Source organism: Heptranchias perlo, chromosome 30 (genome assembly GCF_035084215.1).
Source record: "Heptranchias perlo isolate sHepPer1 chromosome 30, sHepPer1.hap1, whole genome shotgun sequence".
In the NCBI taxonomy this organism is placed as follows: domain Eukaryota; kingdom Metazoa; phylum Chordata; class Chondrichthyes; order Hexanchiformes; family Hexanchidae; genus Heptranchias; species Heptranchias perlo.
In genome coordinates this window covers 2,065,378-2,084,975 of record NC_090354.1, presented here as the reverse complement: position 1 = coordinate 2,084,975, position 19,598 = coordinate 2,065,378, and the positions used below count along the sequence as shown (strand labels likewise).

The 19,598-nt window shown below is 52.5% G+C and overlaps 1 protein-coding gene across 2 annotated transcripts in view; it reads left to right on the top strand.

The window, feature by feature from the left end:
• LOC137300231 (trafficking kinesin-binding protein 1-like) overlaps positions 1-19,598 on the top strand; it is a 78,723-nt gene that overhangs the window by 27,682 nt on the left and 31,443 nt on the right. The window contains exons 3-4 of one of the 2 annotated variants that reach the window (XM_067969330.1): positions 7,857-8,138; positions 12,817-13,011. In XM_067969330.1, coding sequence (XP_067825431.1) covers positions 7,857-8,138; positions 12,817-13,011 — 477 coding nt within the window. Of the gene's footprint in view, positions 1-7,856; positions 8,139-12,816; positions 13,012-19,598 lie in introns of those variants that run through there. The other variant, XM_067969331.1, reaches the window with a different exon arrangement.

Below are 19,598 nucleotides of genomic sequence, written 5' to 3'. Positions count from 1 at the left end.
ACCCCAGTGAGAGCCAGTGCCTGCGGCACTGTACCCCAGTGAGAGCCAGTGCCTGCGGCACTGTACCCCAGTGAGAGCCAGTGCCTGCGGCACTGTACCCCAGTGAGAGCCAGTGCCTGCGGCACTGTACCCCAGTGAGAGCCAGTGCCTGCGGCACTGTACCCCAGTGAGAGCCAGTGCCTGCGGCACTGTACCCCAGTGAGAGCCAGTGCCTGCGGCACTGTACCCCAGTGAGAGCCAGTGCCTGCGGCACTGTACCCCAGTGAGAGCCAGTGCCTGCGGCACTGTACCCCAGTGAGAGCCAGTGCCTGCGGCACTGTACCCCAGTGAGAGCCAGTGCCTGCGGCACTGTACCCCAGTGAGAGCCAGTGCCTGCGGCACTGTACCCCAGTGAGAGCCAGTGCCTGCGGCACTGTACCCCAGTGAGAGCCAGTGCCTGCGGCACTGTACCCCAGTGAGAGCCAGTGCCTGCGGCACTGTACCCCAGTGAGAGCCAGTGCCTGCGGCACTGTACCCCAGTGAGAGCCAGTGCCTGCGGCACTGTACCCCAGTGAGAGCCAGTGCCTGCGGCACTGTACCCCAGTGAGAGCCAGTGCCTGCGGCACTGTACCCCAGTGAGAGCCAGTGCCTGCGGCACTGTACCCCAGTGAGAGCCAGTGCCTGCGGCACTGTACCCCAGTGAGAGCCAGTGCCTGCGGCACTGTACCCCAGTGAGAGCCAGTGCCTGCGGCACTGTACCCCAGTGAGAGCCAGTGCCTGCGGCACTGTACCCCAGTGAGAGCCAGTGCCTGCGGCACTGTACCCCAGTGAGAGCCAGTGCCTGCGGCACTGTACCCCAGTGAGAGCCAGTGCCTGCGGCACTGTACCCCAGTGAGAGCCAGTGCCTGTGGTGCCTGGCTGTTTGTGACCCTTGAGATTGCTGTCCGTGCCTCTTTGCTTTCTCTGTTATCGATGTTGCTGTAATTGGTGTGAGTCTGTTATTCAGCACATGATGTGGAGATGCCGGTGATGGACTGCGGTTGACAATTGTAAACAATTTTACAACACCAAGTTATAGTCCAACAATTTTATTTTTAATCCCACAAGCTTTCGGGGGCTTCCCCCTTCCTCAGGCGGTGTGGAAGGGGGAAGCCCCCGAAAGCTTGTGAGATTAAAAATAAAATTGTTGGACTATAACTTGGTGTTGTAAAATTGTTTACAATTCAGCACATGAGCTGAGATCTGACAGTATTTATAATGTTTGACGTATTTCTGCCACTGTCAGTGTTTTTACTTGAAATTTAGGGATCAAGATGAATCTCATATTTTGGCTGCATTGGTGGGTCGTAGTCGTGTTTTGAGCCTGATTTACTCATCAGCCTAGCTTAAGATCTCATTATTTGTTACTCACTAAACTTGAGGTCGTCCAAAACTCTGCTGCCCCGTATCCTAACTCGCACCGAGTCCCGTTCACCCATCACCCCCTGTGCTCACTGACCTACATTGGCTCCCGGTCCAGCAACACCTCGATTTTAAAATTCTCATCCTTGTTTTCAAATCCCTCCATGGCCTTGCCCCTCCCTATCTCTGTAACCTCCTCCAGCCCAAAGATCTCTGCGCTCCTCCAATTCTGGCCTCTTGCGCATCCCCCGAATTTAATCGCCCCACCATTGGCGGCCGTGCCTTCAGCTGCCTCGGCCCTAAGCTCTGGAATTCCCTCCCTAAACCTCTCCGCCTCTCTCTCCTTCTTTAAGATGCTCCTTAAAACCTTCCTCTTTGACCAAGCTTTTGGTCACCTGTCCTAATATCTCCTTATGTGGCTCAGTGTTAGCTTCTGTTTGATAATCGCTCCTGTGAGGCGCCTTGGGACGTTTTATTATGTTAAAGGCGCTATATAAATGCAAGTTGTTGTTGTCGTTGATGTCTGATGCCCGGTGCCATCTTGAGCTGAGCGACCAAGGCGCGGAGTGTGGATTCTGGTCACAGTCCAGGGGTAGTTGTCTCTCTCTGCTCATGGTCAGGTGTAACATCTCTTTATAGGAGAGAGCTTTAACTCCAGTGAATACCGGAGTCTTGTGTTGGTGGGTTTTAACTCGGAATGGGTATCGGACAGGATCGGTCTTGACAACAGTAACTCCTGGGAGTTGTTCTTCTGAAAGTAGATCAAAGAAACTCCTCGCTGGAACAAGGTGCCAGCCGTGACTCAGTGGGCAGCACTCTCGCCTTTGAGTCAGAAGGTTGTGGGTTCAAACCCCCACTCCAGCGATTCGAGCATGGAATTCCAGGCTGACACTCCCAGTGCTGCACTGAGGGAGTGCTGCACTGTCGAAGGTGCCCTCTTTCAGATGAGACATTGACCCGAGGCTCCATCTGCCCTCTCGGGTGGATGTAAAAGATCCCGTGACAATGTTCAAAGAGCAGGGGAGTTCTCCCTGGTGTCCTGGCCAATATTTATCCCTCAACCAATACCTAAAACAGATTATCTGGTCATTATCACATTGCTGTTTGTGGGATCTTACTGTGCACAAATTGGCTGCTGCATTTTCTACATTACAAAAGTACTTCATTGGCTGTAAAGTGCTTTGGGATGTCCTGAGGTTGTGAAAGGTGCGATAGAAATACAGGTCTTTCTTTCTTAACTGCTACGTTCCCCCATGGTAAAATACCCCCCGTGGTGAGGGAGTGGCTGTCACCCAGGGAGAGTTGTGGGGACAATGTGAAGCTCAGGCTAATCACACAGTGAAGGAGCAGGAGTGGAGTTGTGACACTAACAGCGGGGCCGAGGGTTCGGAGCTCGATCCTTTTACTGAACAGTTCTGGGCTCTGTGTTTCCCGTTACCCTGGGGGTCGCCAACCCTCCTGGAGTCTCCGGGCATTAAATATTAATCTCCAGGACGCTGCTGTGAGCAAAAATCAGAGGGGGAGTTAAAAAAAATAAATAGCGTTTATTTTTTCATTTTCATGTTAAAAATACCGGAGAAAGATTTAAAAAAAGCTGTTTGACCGGGCGAGGCGGTTGGTGGCAGGATGTCATGTGATGGAACCTCCAGGAATACCTCAAACCAGAGTTGGCAACCCCCAATTACACAGCTTTGATATTTTCTGCTCTGGGGTTCACTCTCTGGCTGAAATCTGCCATTTTCCTCAAGCAAATGGGCTTTTACAGCGAGCGATACCTATTGCAGAAAACTGCAGATTAGTAGATCTGCACAGTCTTTGTGCACTGGGAGGGAGAGGGGAGAGGGGGGGAGGGTGGAGGGGGGAAGGGCAGACTCTGCACACAAAGAGAATGTCTCAATTTATTCAAATTTATTCCCAAAACGAATAATGTAAATATTCACACAAAAGTGGGGTCTTCATCTGACAAAAGTCTGCCTAGCAACAGGGAAAGAGACGGAGAGGGAGAGAGATAAATGGATGGACAGAAAGAAGAGGAAGAGAGGGAGAAATAAAGATAGAGAGAAGGAGATGGAGAGACAGACAAAGAGAGACAAATGTGCTCCAGGACTGGTCGTGTGGTGTGCGAACACAGACCTGCGACCCTTCCCCAGCTGAGCCCCAGGGACTCGATCCCCAGCCTGAGATATCTGATCTCACCCAGGGTGACAGTTGTGGCACTACAGTTGTGATCGGTGCCCCAGGGCCTCTGCGTCCAATGAAACGGGGATCGGGCTTGCTGCGGTGCTGCCCCTGCAGTCGAATAGCCTCGTCAACACTATCTAGTCTCACACGTGAAGGATGGCCACTCAGGCACTGTACCAGACAACGGCAGGTGTCACAGAGACCGGACCCCAGTGGTTAAGAATATAAGAACATAAGAAATAGGAGCAGGAGTAGGCCAATCGGCCCCTCGAGCCTGCTCCGCCGTTCAATAAGATCATGGCTGATCTGATCCTAATCTCAAATCTAAATTCATGTCCAATTTCCTGCCCGCTCCCCGTAACCCCTAATTCCCTTTACTTCTAGGAAACTGTCTATTACTGTTTTAAATTTATTTAATGATGTAGCTTCCACAGCTTCCTGGGGCAGCAAATTCCACAGACCTACTACCCTCTGAGTGAAGAAGTTTCTCCTCATCTCAGTTTTGAAAGAGCAGCCCCTTATTCTAAGATTATGCCCCCTAGTTCTAGTTTCACCCATCCTTGGGAACATCCTTACCGCATCCACCCGATCAAGCCCCTTCACAATCTTATATGTTTCAATAAGATCGCCTCTCATTCTTCTGAACTCCAATGAGTAGAGTCCCAATCTACTCAACCTCTCCTCATATGTCCACCCCCTCATCCCCGGGATTAACCGAGTGAACCTTCTTTGTACTGCCTCGAGAGCAAGTATGTCTTTTCTTAAGTATGGACACCAAAACTGTATGCAGTATTCCAGGTGCGGTCTCACCAATACCTTATATAACTGCAGCAATACCTCCCTGTTTTTATATTCTATCCCCCGAGCAATAAAAGCCAACATTCCGTTGGCCTTCTTGATCACCTGCTGCACCTGCATACTAACTTTTTGATTTTCTTGCACTAGGACCCCCAGATCCCTTTGTACTGCAGTACTTTCCAGTTTCTCGCCATTAAGATAATAACTTGCTCTCTGATTTTTCCTGCCAAAGTGCATAACCTCACATTTTCCAATATTGTATTGCATCTGCCAAATCTCCGCCCACTCACCCAGTCTGTCTATATCCCCTTGTAGGTTTTTTTACTTTCTACTTTCCCTCCCATCTTTGTATCATCTGCAAACTTTGATATTTTGCACTCGGTCCCCTCTTCCAAATCGTTAATATAGATTGTAAAGAGTTGGGGACCCAGCACCGACCCCTGCGGAACACCACTGGCTACTGGTTGCCAGTCCGAGAATGAACCGTTTATCCCAACTCTCTGCTTCCTGTTAGATAACCAATCCTCCACCCATGCCAGAATATTACCCCCAATCCCGTGATTCTTTATCTTGAGCAATAATCTTTTATGTGGCACCTTGTCAAATGCCTTCTGGAAGTCTAAATACACTAGGAGAAAGGGCCCTCCTGGCCTGTATAACTCTGTTCCACTCTGGATAGTGTGTTTCCCATCTGGGGTGGGGGGGAGGAGTCGAGTTTCTCACGGTGGGAGGGGCGGATCCCAAGCCTCCTGATTGGGAGGGAGCTGTGATTAGTTTATTAGCAACGCTGGCACTCACTTCATTCCTCTCTGGAAGCTGGAAGTTCCATTGAATGTTAATTAAAGTGACGGAGGCCGGGTTTGGCGGGGGGAGGAGGTGATGTTCTGGGTCTGCTCCTGGTCTCTGTTCCTGGCGGTCGATGTTCCCACTCTCGCAGCCCGTTGCCAAGGAGATTCGGAGTCATTTCTCCGCTGTGACTTTCTCACGATGAAGGGTTAATGTTAGCTGCACTGAGGAAATAAAAAAATATTTGAAATGTTCAGTGACCCTGAACAGAGATTCACTGCAAGGAGCCGGAGATTGTCTGTGATCCCGGATTCTGGGGCGGGGGGGGGGGGGAGATGGGGGAGGGGTGGGTGGGGGGGCATGGGGGGTGGAGACAGTGGAGGCTGGGGGGGTGTGGGGGGGGCATGGGGGTGTGGGGAGGGTGGGGGGTTGGAGGGAAGTGGGGGGGTGGAGGGTGAGGGGGCGTGGAGGGTGGGGGCAGTGGGAGGATGGGGTGGGGGAGTGGGGAGTGGGAGTTGGGGGGGCGTGACAGGGGAGGGGAGGGGGGCGGGAGCGGAGAGTGAACATTAAACTTGTACTGAATGTTTGTTCTAACTAGCTCTCCCCCCGCGCCCCCTGAAGATGCTGATTCTTGAGGCACTGACTCACACGAGCACCCACTCTTCATGTGTGAACCTGATTGGTGAATGTCAGGACACTATTCGACCAGGAGGGGATTGCAGCTGAGCCCGATCTCTGCCCTTATGAGATGTCCTCATCCACACGCAAGCTCACCCGCACACATACACACGCATACATAAACAAACAAACACACACACACACACACACACACACACACATACCTGCACTCTTAATTTGACACCGAGCCACATAAGGAGACATTAGGACAGAAGTAGGTTTTAAGAAGAGTCTTGCAGGAGAAGAGAGAGATAGAGAGGCGGAGGGAGGGAATTCCAGAGCTTAGGGCCCAGGCAGCTGAAGGCACGGCCGCCCATGGTGGAGTGATTAAAATTGAGGATGTGCAAGAGGCCAGAATTGGAGGAGCGCAGAGATCTCGGAGGGTTGTGGGGCCGGAGGAGGTTACAGAGATAGGGAGGGGGTGAGGCCATGGAGGGATTTGAACACAAGGATGAGAATTTTAAAATCGAGGCGTTCCCGGACCGGGAGCCAATGTAGGTCAGCGAGCACAGGGGGTGATGGGTGAACGGGACTCGGTGCGAGTTAGGATACGGGCAGCAGAGTTTTGGATGAGCTGGAGTTTACAGAGGGTGGAAGATGGGAGGCCGGCCAGGAGAGCATTGGATTATTTGAGTCTGGAGCTAACAAAAGCACGGATGAGAGTTTCAGCAACAGATGAGCTGAGGCAGTGGCGGATACGGGTGATAATGGGGAGTTGGAAGTAGGCGGAGTTAGTGATGGAGAGGATATGGGGTCAGAAGCTCATCTCGGGGTCGGATAGTCTGTTGAGGTTGCAAACAATCTCGTTCAACTAAATTCGCACCCCTGTTGCAAAGTTACCTCCAATTTCAAGCGCTCTCATTTTTGGGAATAATCTCCTGCGCGGAACCTTATCAAATGCCTTCTGCAAGTCCCTGTAGACAACATTCATGGACGCTCCCCCTATCCACCAAACTTGTCCAGGTGCTCAGTCACTCTTTCCCTAATGATAGATTCCAAAAATCTCCCCACAATTGACGTTAAACTGTCGGGCCTGTAGTTTCATGGTTTCTCTCTCCCCCTCTTCTTAAATAATGGTGTGACATTTACAATTTTCCAATCCACAGGGACAATTCCCAAACCAAGAGAACTTTGGAAGATTATGACTAACAATCTGCAATTTCATCACTTACTTTAATTCCCTGGGATGGGAACTGTCATTACTCATTTTTACTTATATTAAATCCAGTAAGCTCCTGCCCTTTATTATTTTTTGTTTCCCTTAATCCCGCTGGTGTTTTATTCTCTTCCTCTGGTCGGAAGAGCAATGTAAAGTTCTCATTTATCGAGTCTGCCCGTTTCCTTATTGCCGATTACAGTATCACCTTTGTGCCTTTAATGGGCCCATATTTCCCTTTACCACTGTCTTCCTCTTATATTTTTAAAAGCTTTTACTGATAGCATTGACAGACTTTCTTTAAAATTATTCAGGAGCGAAATCAGGAAGCACTTTTCACACAAAAGGGTAGTGGAAATCCAGAACTCTCCCCACAAAGAGCTGTGGATGCTGGGGGTCAGTTAGAGCTTATAGAATCATAGAAAGGTTACAGCACGGAAGGAGGCCGTTCGGCCCATCGAGTCCGCGCCAGCTCTATGTAAGAGCAATCCAGCTAGTCCCACTCCCCCGCCCTTTCCCCGTAGCCCTGCAAATTTTTTCCTTTCAAGTCTTTGTTCAGTTCCCTTTTGAAGGCCATGATTGAATCTGCCTCAACCACCCCCTCGGGCAGTGCATTCCAGATCCTAACCGCTCAAGGCTGAGATTGATAGATTTTGTTGGGTAAGGGATATGGAGCAAAGGAGGGTAAATGGAGTTAAGATACAGATCAGCCATGATCTAACTGAATGGGAGAACAGGCTCGAGGGGCTGAATGGCCTCCTCCTGTTTCTATGATTGGGCTTCTGGTTGTCATGCTGCATTTCCTCAGTCCAGATCTATCCAGAATATCTGCGTGGTCAATAAATATATTTCTTTTGTTTTATTTTGTTGCTTTCAGAAGACACTGAGGACCAGACTGGAATTCCCTTCTGCCTCTTTGACCAAATTGCTGGTCCCAGCGTCGCTAATGGGAGCTCACAGCTGGACATAAATCCCGCCAAACTGGAGGCCTCCGATCCGCGTCAGACCCCAGACACCCCACTGTCCGTCGACAACCCGAGCGAGGTCTCAAGACCCACCTTCACCATCGGACCTGATGACGTGAAGCTGACAGAAAATGTCGCCACCTTTCAGGAGCAGGACTCCAGGAAAGAATTCCAAGATGTGGGAACGATTACTGGTGAGTGGCAGTCAAACAAAACCAAACTAACAAGGCTCCAGGACTGGGTTCTGGTACAGGCGATGAGCACCTATCAGGACAAAGCAGCCCGCTTGATTGGCACCCCATCCACCACCCTAAACATTCACTCCCTTCACCACCGGCGCACTGTGGCTGCAGTGTGCACCATCCACAGGATGCACTGCAGCAACTCGCCAAGGCTTCTTCGACAGCACCTCCCAAACCCGCGACCTCCACCACCTAGAAGGACAAGGGCAGCAGGCACATGGGAACAACACCACCTGCACGTTCCCCTCCAAGTCACACACCATCCCGACTTGGAAATATATCGCCGTTCCTTCATCGTCGCTGGGTCAAAATCCTGGAACTCCCTTCCTAACAGCACTGTGGGAGAACCTTCACCACACGGACTGCAGCGGTTCAAGAAGAGGGGATGAGCAATAAATTCTGGCTTTGCCAGCGACGCCCACTTCTTGAGATCAGAGCTTGGGAACACTCCCAAGTTTGTGCCAGAAGCACAGGAGTGGAAAGTCCGGGCTTGTGATTCCTGTATTGGTTGGCTAGGTCACCGCCACTATAAACATTGGATTATGTGTTTCTAATTTCCCCTCCCCCGAAGGCAGTGATTCGTGCTATGGTTTCATAAGGGCCCAGCCTCTCTCCATTGCCCCGACCCTGCCGTAACCCCGGCCCAGTTTCCTGGGTCAGAGGTCATTACCTTGGCGGTGTGGGCACGCGGTGGGGTCTCTGCCAGCGAGCAGGAGGATTCCAGTGAGGCTGCAGCGCAGGAAGTGACGGGAGCCACGTTAAAGGGGTCGATGAACTCCGGAGAACTTTGGGCCTCAGACCAGGCCAAGGGAGCAGACAGGTTCAAGGTGGGTTTTGTGGGCCATGCCAGAGCACTGCAACTGGAACTAAGAGCCTCCGTCTCCTTGCTCAGTGGGTCACACTCTCGCCTCTCGAGATTTGACCACATAATCTAGGCCGATGCAGTACTGAGGGAGCGCTGCACTGTCGGAGGGTCAGTACTGAGGGAGTGCCGCACTGTCGGAGGGTCAGTACTGAGGGAGCGCTGCACTGTCGGAGGGTCAGTACTGAGGGAGAGCTGCACTGTCGGAGGGTCAGTACTGAGGGAGCGCTGCACTGTCGGAGGGTCAGTACTGAGGGAGCGCTGCACTGTCGGAGGGTCAGTACTGAGGGAGCGCTGCACTGTCGGAGGGTCAGTACTGAGGGAGCGCTGCCCTGTCGGAGGGTCAGTACTGAGGGAGCGCTGCACTGTCGGAGGGTCAGTACTGAGGGAGCGCCGCACTGTCGGAGGGTCAGTACTGAGGGAGCGCCGCACTGTCGGAGGGTCAGTACTGAGGGAGCGCCGCACTGTCGGAGGGTCAGTACTGAGGGAGCGCCGCACTGTCGGAGGGTCAGTACTGAGGGAGCGCCGCACTGTCGGAGGGTCAGTACTGAGGGAGCGCCGCACTGTCGGAGGGTCAGTACTGAGGGAGCGCCGCACTGTCGGAGGGTCAGTACTGAGGGGAGCGCCGCACTGTCGGAGGGTCAGTACTGAGGGAGCGCCGCACTGTCGGAGGGTCAGTACTGAGGGAGCGCAGCACTGTCGGAGGGTCAGTACTGAGGGAGCGCCGCACTGTCGGAGGGTCAGTACTGAGGGAGCGCCGCACTGTCGGAGGGTCAGTACTGAGGGAGCGCCGCACTGTCGGAGGGTCAGTACTGAGGGAGCGCCGCACTGTCGGAGGGTCAGTACTGAGGGAGTGCCGCACTGTCGGAGGGTCAGTATTGAGGGAGCGCTGCACTGTCGGAGGGTCAGTACTGAGGGAGCGCCGTACTGTCGGAGGGTCAGTACTGAGGGAGCGCCGCACTGTCGGAGGGTCAGTACTGAGGGAGTGCCGTACTGTCGGAGGGTCAGTACTGAGGGAGTGCCGTACTGTCGGAGGGTCAGTGTTGAGGGAGCGCCGCACTGTCGGAGGGTCAGTATTGAGGGAGCGCTGCACTGTCGGAGGTGCCGTCTCTCAGATGAGGCGTTAAACTGCGGCCTTGTCTGCCTGTTCAGGTGGATGTTAATGATTCCACCACACTTTTCGAAGAAGAGCAGGGGAGTTCTCCCCGGTGTCCTGGCCAATTACCCTCCCTCGACCCATTGTTCATTCGTCTTATTGCTGACTGTGGTTGTGAGGTGCCTCAGAGACACATGACAAGGTATATTGTAAATCCAGGTCTCTCTGCTTTGGAGCTTGCCCTGCTGTTCAGTTGCACCATTGCTTCTGCCACAAGAGGGGGCAGTCGGTCCACGACAGGATCCCAGAGCAGGGAGTGAGGCGGAGAATCCCGTCAGGAACTGATCATCAAACCCTGAGCCGTCGGAGCGAGCAGAGACAGTAAAGGAGTTCGTAAACTGTTTTAATTATCAAAGGAGCACAGTCCTAGTGAAAAGAAAACTGTCCATTGGCACACGTTTTATTCGAGAACCAGGGGTCACAGTCTCAGGATAAGGGGTCGGCCATTTAGGACTGAGATGAGGAGAAATTTCTTCACTCAGAGGGTGGTGAATCTTTGGAATTCTCTCCCCCAGAGGGCTGTGGAGGCTCAGTCATTCAGTACATTCAAAACAGAGATCGATAGATTTCTAGATATTAAAGCCATCAAGGGATATGGGGATAGTGCAGGAAAGTGGCGTTGAGGTAGAACATAGGAACAGGAGTCGGCCATTCAGCCCCTCGTGCCTGCTCCGCCATTTGATAAGATCATGGCTGATCTGTGATCTAACTCCATATACCTGCCTTTGGCCCATATCCCTCAATACCTTTGGTTGCCAAAAAGCTATCTATCTCAGATTTAAATTTAGCAATTGAGCTAGTATCAATTGCCGTTTGCGGAAGAGAGTTCCAAACTTCTACAACCCTTTATGTGTAGAAATGTTTTCTAATCTCGCTCCTGAAAGGTCTGGCTCTAATTTTTAGACTGTGCCCCCTACTCCTAGAATCCCCAACCAGTGGAAATAGTTTCTCTCTATCCACCCTATCTGTTCCCCTTAATATCTTATAAACTTCGATCAGATCACCCCTTAACCTTCGAAACTCTAGAGAATACAACCCCAATTTGTGTAATCTCTCCTCATATCTTAACCCTTGAAGTCCGGGTATCATTCTAGTAAACCTACGCTGCACTCCCTCCAAGGCCAATATGTCCTTCCGAAGGTGCGGTGCCCAGAACTGCTCACAGTACTCCAGGTGTGGTCTAACCAGGGTTTTGTATAGCTGCAGCATAACTTCTGCCCCCTTGTACTCTAGTCCTCCAGATATAAAGGCCAGCATTCCATTAGCCTTATTGATTATTTTCTGCACCTGTTCATGAAACTTCAATGATCGATGTACCTGAACCCCTAAGTCCCTTTGGGCATCCACCGAAGATCAGCCATGATCTTATTGAATGGCGGAGCAGGCTCGAGGGGCCAGATGGCCTACTCCTATTTCTTATGATCTATTCTCAGTGAGGGAGAGGAGCGTCCGCCATTTATGGCACCATGTCACGTGACAATGTCATGTGCTTCAGCGCGATTAACCCCGCGATGTGTGTTAGTAAATAACTGAAGAAGAGGAAGGGAGATTATAGTTTCCCATCCTCGTGATCAGATACTCTCCATCATGAAGACCGCCTACTTCCACCTCCGAAACATCGCCCGTCTCCGCCCCTGCATCAGCTCTTCGTTACCTCCAGATTTGACTATTCCAATCCTCTCCTGGCCGACCTCCCATCTTCCACCCTCCGTAAACTTGAGCGCATCCAAAACTCTGCTGCCCCATATCCTAACTCGCACCAAGTCCCGTTCACCCATCACCCCCTGTGCTCGCTGACCTACATTGGTTCCCGCTCCGGGAACGCCTCGATTTTAAAATTCTCATCCTTGTTTTCAAATCCCTCCATGGCCCTCGCCCCTCCCTATCTCTGTAACCTCCTCCAGCCCCACAACCCTTCGAGATCTCTGCACCCCTCCAATTCTGGCCTCTTGCGCATCCCCGATTTCCTTCGCTCCACCATTGGCGGCCGTGCCTTCAGCTGCCTCGGCCCTAAGCTCTGGAATTCCCTCCCTAAACCTCTCCGCCTCTCTCTCCTCCTTTAAGACGCTCCTTAAAACCTACCTCTTTGACCAAGCCTTTAGTCACCTGCCCTAATATCTCCTGCTTTGGCTGAATATTAATTTTTGTTTGATTTACGGTCCTGTGAAGCGCCTTGGGGACGTTTAATTACGTTAAAGGTGCTATATAAATGCAAGTTGTTGTTGTTTATCAAGGGAGCCACACTGATCTGTTTGTGCAAACATCGTTTTGTTTATATCCCCTCCCCTCCCCCTCTCTCCCCCCTTTATCCTCCTCCCCTCCCCCCTCTCCCCCCTTTATCCTCCTCCCCTCCCCCTCTCCCCCCTTTATCCTCCTCCCCTCCCCCTCTCCCCCCTTTATCCTCCTCCCCTCCCCCCTCTCCCCCTTTATCCTCCTCCCCTCCCCCTTTATCCTCCTCCCCTCCCCCTCTCCCCCCTTTATCCTCCTCCCCTCCCCCTCTCCCCCCTTTATCCTCCTCCCCTCCTCCTCTCTCCCCCCTTTATCCCCCCCCGCTCGAGGACATTATTATTCCCAGATCGCTGATCTGCCTGTTTATTTTCTATCCTCCACAGATGTGTGTTACAGCGAGAATGTCCCCGAGGTGACCATCTTCAGCCTGTTGGAGGAGGGGTTACCGAGTTACACACTGAGGGCCGACACCGTCTATGGCTACAGTCACGATGACTGGTTACACACCCCTCTCCTAGCCCCTGACATCGACATCTGCCTCACACATGAGCAGATCGAGGAGACACTCAAATATTTCCGTGAGTATCGAAGTGAGGGAGGGGCAGGGAGAGGGAGAGAGCGGGGAAAGGGCAGGGGGGAGGGGCAGGGAGTGGGGGACACCGGGGGAGGGGCAGGGAGTGGGGGAGGGGCAGGGAGTGGAGATACCGGGGGAGGGGCAGGGAGTGGGGGAGGGGCAGGGAGGAGGAGAGAGCGGGGAAAGGGCAGGGGGGAGGGGGGCAGGGAGTGGGGGAGGGGCAGGGAGAGGGAGAGAGCGGGGAAAGGGCAGGGGGGAGGGGCAGGGAGTGGGGGACACCGGGGGGGGAGGGGCAGGGTAGTGGGGGACACCCGGGGGAGGGGCAGGGAGTGGGGGAGGGGCAGGGGAGGGGCAGGGAGTGGAGATACCGGGGGGAGGGGCAGGGAGAGGGGGGGGGAGAGGGAGGGGGGAGGGGAGGGGCAAGGGAGTTGCGGTACACCGGGGGAAGGGGCAGGGAGGGGGGGGAGGGGGAGGGGGCAGGGAGTGGGGTTACACCGGGGGAGGGGGCAGGGAGGGGGGGGGAGGGGCAGGGAGTGGGGTACACCGGGGGAGGGGCAGGGAGTGGGGGAGGGGCAGGGAGTGTGGGACACGGGGAGGGGCAGGGAGTGAGGAGGGGGGGGAGAGTGGGGAAAGGGCAGCGGGAGGTGCAGGGCGTAGTGAACACCAGGGGAGGGGCATTGAGCGGGTGAGGGGCAGGGAGTGGGGAACACCGAGGGAGGGGCATTGAGCGGGTGAGGGGCAGGGGTTGGGGAACAGTAGGGGAGGGGGCAGGGGAGTAGTGAGGGGCAGGGGTTGGGGAACACCGGGGGAGGGGCAGGGAGTGGGGGACACCGGGGGGAGGGGCAGGGAGTGGGGAACACCGAGGGAGGGGCAGGGAGTAGGTGAGGGGAGGGGCAGGGAGTGGGGGACACTGGGGGAGGGGCAGGGGCAGGGAGTGGGGGAGGGGCAGGGAGTGGGGGGAGGGGCAGGGAGTGGGGGGAGGGGCAGGGAGTGGGGGGAGGGGCAGGGAGTGGGGGAGGGGGCAGGGGAGTGGGGGAGGAGGGGCAGGGAGTGGGGGGGGCAGGGATGTGGGGGAGGGGCAGGGAGTGGGGGGAGGGGCAGGGAGTGGGGGAGGGGCAGGGAGTGGTGGACACTGGGGGAGGGGTCGATGTCCAGCTTGAACAGGACGCCTGCACTCAGGTGCACATGAAGTGCGGCCCTCTCCTCTGGAACCCGTTCCCCAGCGTCACCCCTCCCCCCACTCACCCCCAGGGGGAAAATGGGGGTGTGAATAAAATGATGACCACAGGCCTCAGCAGATCGCTCTCCAGCAGAGAACAGTTTCAGTAATCGAGTCTGATCAGACGTGTTGAGCTGATTTGGAGACACGGGAAGCTGATTACTGAATGATTTAATTACCGTTGTGTCTGATACTGAGGAAGCAAAACTGGGGTTCATTTCTAGCAGAACAGATTGAAAAGCAGGGAAGTTGTGTTAAACATGTATCGAACCTCGGTTAGACCACACTTGGAGGTTATGGGGGCAATTTTAATCCCCCCACGACGGGCGGGAGAGGGTCGGGGGGTTAAATTGTAAATATGTGAAACCCGACCCCCCTGTGGTTCTGGTTTAACTGCGGCTGGTTTGGGGGTGTCCGAGTAACTTGCTCTGGAGAGGCGGCTCCGTCATTATAATATGCAAATAAGGCTCGTTGCTGATGTTTTGGGAGCGATTTGAATTTAACGCTGGTCGGGCCGGGTTTCCCAGGGGTCGGGAATCCCGGCAGCCGAAGGGAGGCGGGAACAGCCGGATCCAGCAGGTAAGTGATTTCCCAGCACTGCTTGTGGGTCAGGAGGAGCCGGAGAGCTTCCCCTCAGCCCCCCGCCCCCCCCCGAGCAAACCTGCCCTGCGCGCGATCGGCCGACCCCTCCCCAGTCCCCCCCTCCCTCCCGATTGCCGGTCCCACCCCCCTCCCCCACAAACCTCGCGATCTCTCCCCAGTCCCCCCCTCCCTCCCCGATTGCCGTTAAATTCGGCAGGACTTCTGGCTTCCCCGGCATTTCCGGGTTCTCTTCCCCCCCCCCCCCCCCCCCCCTCCCCGCCCCCTCCACAAACACACAAGAGAGAGTCTAACCACCTCCCCCTTGACATTCAACGGCATTACCATCGCTGAATCCCCCACCATCAACATCCTGGGGGGTCACCATTGACCAGAAACTTAACTGGACCAGCCACATAAATACTGTGGCTACGAGAGCAGGTCAGAGGCTGGGTATTCTGCGGCGAGTGACTCACCTCCTGACTCCCCCAAAGCCTTTCCACCATCTACAAGGCACAAGTCAGGAGTGTGATGGAATACTCTCCACTTGCCTGGATGAGTGCAGCTCCAACAACACTCAAGAAGCTCAACACCATCCAGGACAAAGACAGCCCCGCTTGATTGGCACCCCATCCACCACCCTAAACATTCACTCCCTTCACCACCGGCGCACTGTGGCTGCAGTGTGGTACCATCCACAGGATGCACTGCAGCAACTCGCCAAGGCTTCTTCGACAGCACCTCCCAAACCCGCGACCTCTACCACCTAGAAGGACAAGGGCAGCAGGCACATGGGAACAACACCACCTGCACGTTCCCCTCCAAGTCACACACCATCCTGACTTGGAAATATATCACCGTTCCTTCATTGTCGCTGGGTCAAAATCCTGGAACTCCCTTCCTAACAGCACTGTGGGAGAACCGTCACCACACGGACTGCAGCGGTTCAAGAAGGCGGCTCACCACCACCTTCTCGAGGGCAATTAGGGATGGGCAATAAATGCCGGCCTCGCCAGTGACGCCCCACATCCCATGAACGAATAAACTCCCCCCCACCCCCCCTTGCTCCCTCCCCGCCTCCCCGGAAATATCGGGGCTGATAACTATCAGCCCATTCAGGAGAGAAGTTAGGAAACACTTTTTCACACAAAGGGGTGCTAGAAGGTTGGAAATCTCTCTCTCAAAAAGCAGTAGATGTTAGCTCAATTAATAATTTAAAAATGTGAGATCGATAGATTTTGCTGGCCGAGGGTATTAAGGGTCACGGAGCCAAGGCGGGTGGATGGAGTTAAGATACAGATCAGCCATGATATCATTGAATGGCGGAACATGCTCGAGGGGCTGAATGGCCTCCTCCTGTTCCTATCAGAAAGGCTGAACAGTCTGGGGCTCTTTTCTCTAGAAAAGAGAAGGCTGAGGGGTGACCTGATAGAGGTCTTTAAAATTATGAAGGGTTTGATAGGTTAGACGTAGAGAAGATGTTTCCATTTGCGGAGGGAGACCAGAACTAAGGGCCATAAATATAAGAAACAAACATAAGAAATTGGAGCAGGAGGAGGCCAGACAGCCCCTCACGAGGCCATTCACTAAGATCATGGCTGACCTTCGACCTCAACTCCACTTTCCCCGCCCTATCCCTAGAGTCCAAAAATCTATCTATCTCAGCCTTGAATATACTCTCACATAACTGACAGTCCCTCATCCCTGGAATCATTCCAGTAAATCTCTTCTGCACCCTCTCTGAGGCCATCACATCTTTCCTAAAGTGCAGTGCCCAGAACTGGACACAATACTCCAGTTGTGGCCGACCCAGTGTTTTATAAAGGTTCATCGTAACTTCCATACTTTTGTACTCTGTGCCTCTATTTATAAAGCCCAGGATCCTGTATGCTTTTTTAACCACTTTCTCAACTTGCCCTGCCACCTTCAATGATTTGTGTACATATACCCCCAGATCTCTCTGTCCCTGTACCCCTTTTAGAATTGTGCCCTATAGTTTATATTGCCTCTCCTTGTTCTTCCTACTGAAATGTATCACTTCACACTTTCATTAAATTTCATCTGCCACGTGTCCTCCCATGCCACCAGCCTGTCTATATCCACTTGAAGTCTATCACTGTCCTCCTCACTGTTCACTATCCTTCCAAGTTTTGTGTCATCTGCAAATTTGGAAATTGTGCCCTGTACACCCCAAGTCCAAGTCATCAATATAAATCAAAAAAAGCAGTGGTCCCAGCACTGACCCCTGGGGGAACACCACTGTAACACCTCCCTCCAGTCCGAAAAACAACCGTTCACCACTACTCTCTGTTTCCTGTCACTTAGCCAATTCTGTATCCATGCTGCCACTGCCTCCTTTATTCCATGGGCTCCAACTTTGCTGACAAGCCTATTATGCGACACTTTATCAAACGCCTTTTGGAAGTCCATATACACAACATCAACAGCTGCCCTCATCGACCCTCTGTTACCTCATCAAAAAACTCAATCAAGTTAGTTAAACACGATTTGCCTTTAACCAATCCATGCTGGTTTTCCTTTATTAATCCACACTTATCCAAGTGATTATTAATTCTGTCCCGGATTATCGTTTCTAAAAGTTTCCCCCACTACCGAGGTTAAACTGACTGGCCTGTAGTTGCTGGGTTTATCCTTACACCCTTTTTTGAACAAGGGTGTAACATTTGCACCTCTGGCACCACCCCCCGTATCTACGGATGTTTGGAAGATTACGGCCAGTACCCCCCGCAATTTCCACCCTTACTTCCCTCAGCAACGTATGGTGCATCCCATCCGGACCGGGTGATTTATCTACTTTAAATACAGCTAGCCTTTCTAGTACCTCCCTCTTCATCAATTTTTAGCGCATCTAGTATCTCAACTTCACTTACTGTGACTCTGGCAGCATCTTCTTCCTTGGTAAAGACAGATGCAAAGTACTCATTACCTCGGCCATGTCCCCTGCCTCCATGAGTAGATCTCCTTTTTTGGTCCCTAAATCGCCCCCCCCCAACCCTTACTCCCCGTTTACTGTTTACAGGCCTGTAGAAGACTTTTGGATTCCCTTTTATGTTTGCCGTCAGTCTATTCTCATATTCTCTCTTTGCCCCTTATTTCCTTTTTCGTTTCCCCTCTGAACTTTCTATACTCAGCTTGGTTCTCACTTGTATTATCAACCTGACATCTGTGATACGCCCCCTTTTTCTGCTTCAAATACTCTCTTTCTCTTTTGTCATCCAGGGAGCTCTGGCTTTAGTTGCCCCTCCCCTTTCCCCATCTTGGGAATGTGCCTAGACTGTACCCGAACCATCTCCTCTTTAAAGGCCGCCCATTGTTCAACTACATTTTTACCTGCCAATCTTTGATTCCAGTTTACCTGTTCTCATCCCCATTGAAATTGGCCCTCCTCCATTTGAGTATTTTTACTTTAGAGTGGTTCATGTCCTTTTCCATAACTATTCTAAACCTTATGATCGCTGTTCCTTAAATATTCCCCCACTGACATTTGCTCCACTTGGCCCACCCTCATTCCCCAGAACCAAGTCCAGCCTCGTTGGTACTTGGTCAAAAAAGTTCATCTGAACACACTTCAAAAAATTCCTCCCCCTCTTCTGCCCTTTACACTATTACTGTCCCAGTCTATATTAGGATAGTTGAAGTCCCCCATAATCACTACTCTATAGTTCTTGCACCGCTCTGTAATTTCCCTGCACATTTGCTCCTCTGTATCCTTCCCACTAGTTGGTGGCCTATAGACTACCCCCTATTCTGGTCACTAGTCACTAATAAATCCAATAGGGAATTCAGGAGAAACTTCTTTTACCCAGAGAGTGGTGAGAATGTGGAACTCGCTCCCACAAGGAGTAGTTGAGGTGAATCATAGATGCATTTAAGGGGAAGCTCGATAAACACATGAGGGAGAAAGGAATAGAAGGATATGCTGATAGGGTGAGATGAAGTAGGGAGGGAGGAGGCTCGTGTGGAGCATAAAACACCAGCACGGACCAGTTGGGCCGAATGGCCTGTTTCTGTGCTGTAAATTCTATGTAATTCTATGTAAAGCTCAGGGATTTTAAAACATTTTGGGAATAATCTCAATCCTGGGTATATCAGTCACAAAATTAAATCTGACGTCACAAAGCCTGAGCTGGGATTTGTATTAACAGTTTTCTGAGCGAATGAGGAGATTGAGTAACAGCCCAGGCTCGGGTGTTGCATAACAGAGTCCAGACAACACTCAGGGCACTATCTGGTGGTATTGGAATCACTGTACCAGCTGAGGAATAACTGATCCCCGCACTCTGGGTAAACACACGGACACAGACACGCACCGACATACAGACACGCACACACACACACACACACACATACAGACACGCACAGACACACACACACACAGATACAGACATGCCACACACACACACACATACAGACCACGCACAGACACACACACACAGATACACCACACACACACACACACACACACACAGACACGCACACACAAACATACACACACAGACATACACACAGATGTGCACACACACACAGACATACACACAGACACATACACACAGACGCAGACACAGACACACACAGTCACAGACACGCACGCACGCACACACACAGTCATACACAGTTTCTAGTAAAGGCCACTGGATAGTGACTGGCTGGCTGATTTTTTTCCTCTGTTGCTGGTATTTGGGCTAAGATCAGCACAATAGGTAAACCTGAATCATCCTACTCTGTCGTGCTCAGTCCCACAATTACACGACCCATGTGATTCAAGGCGTTGA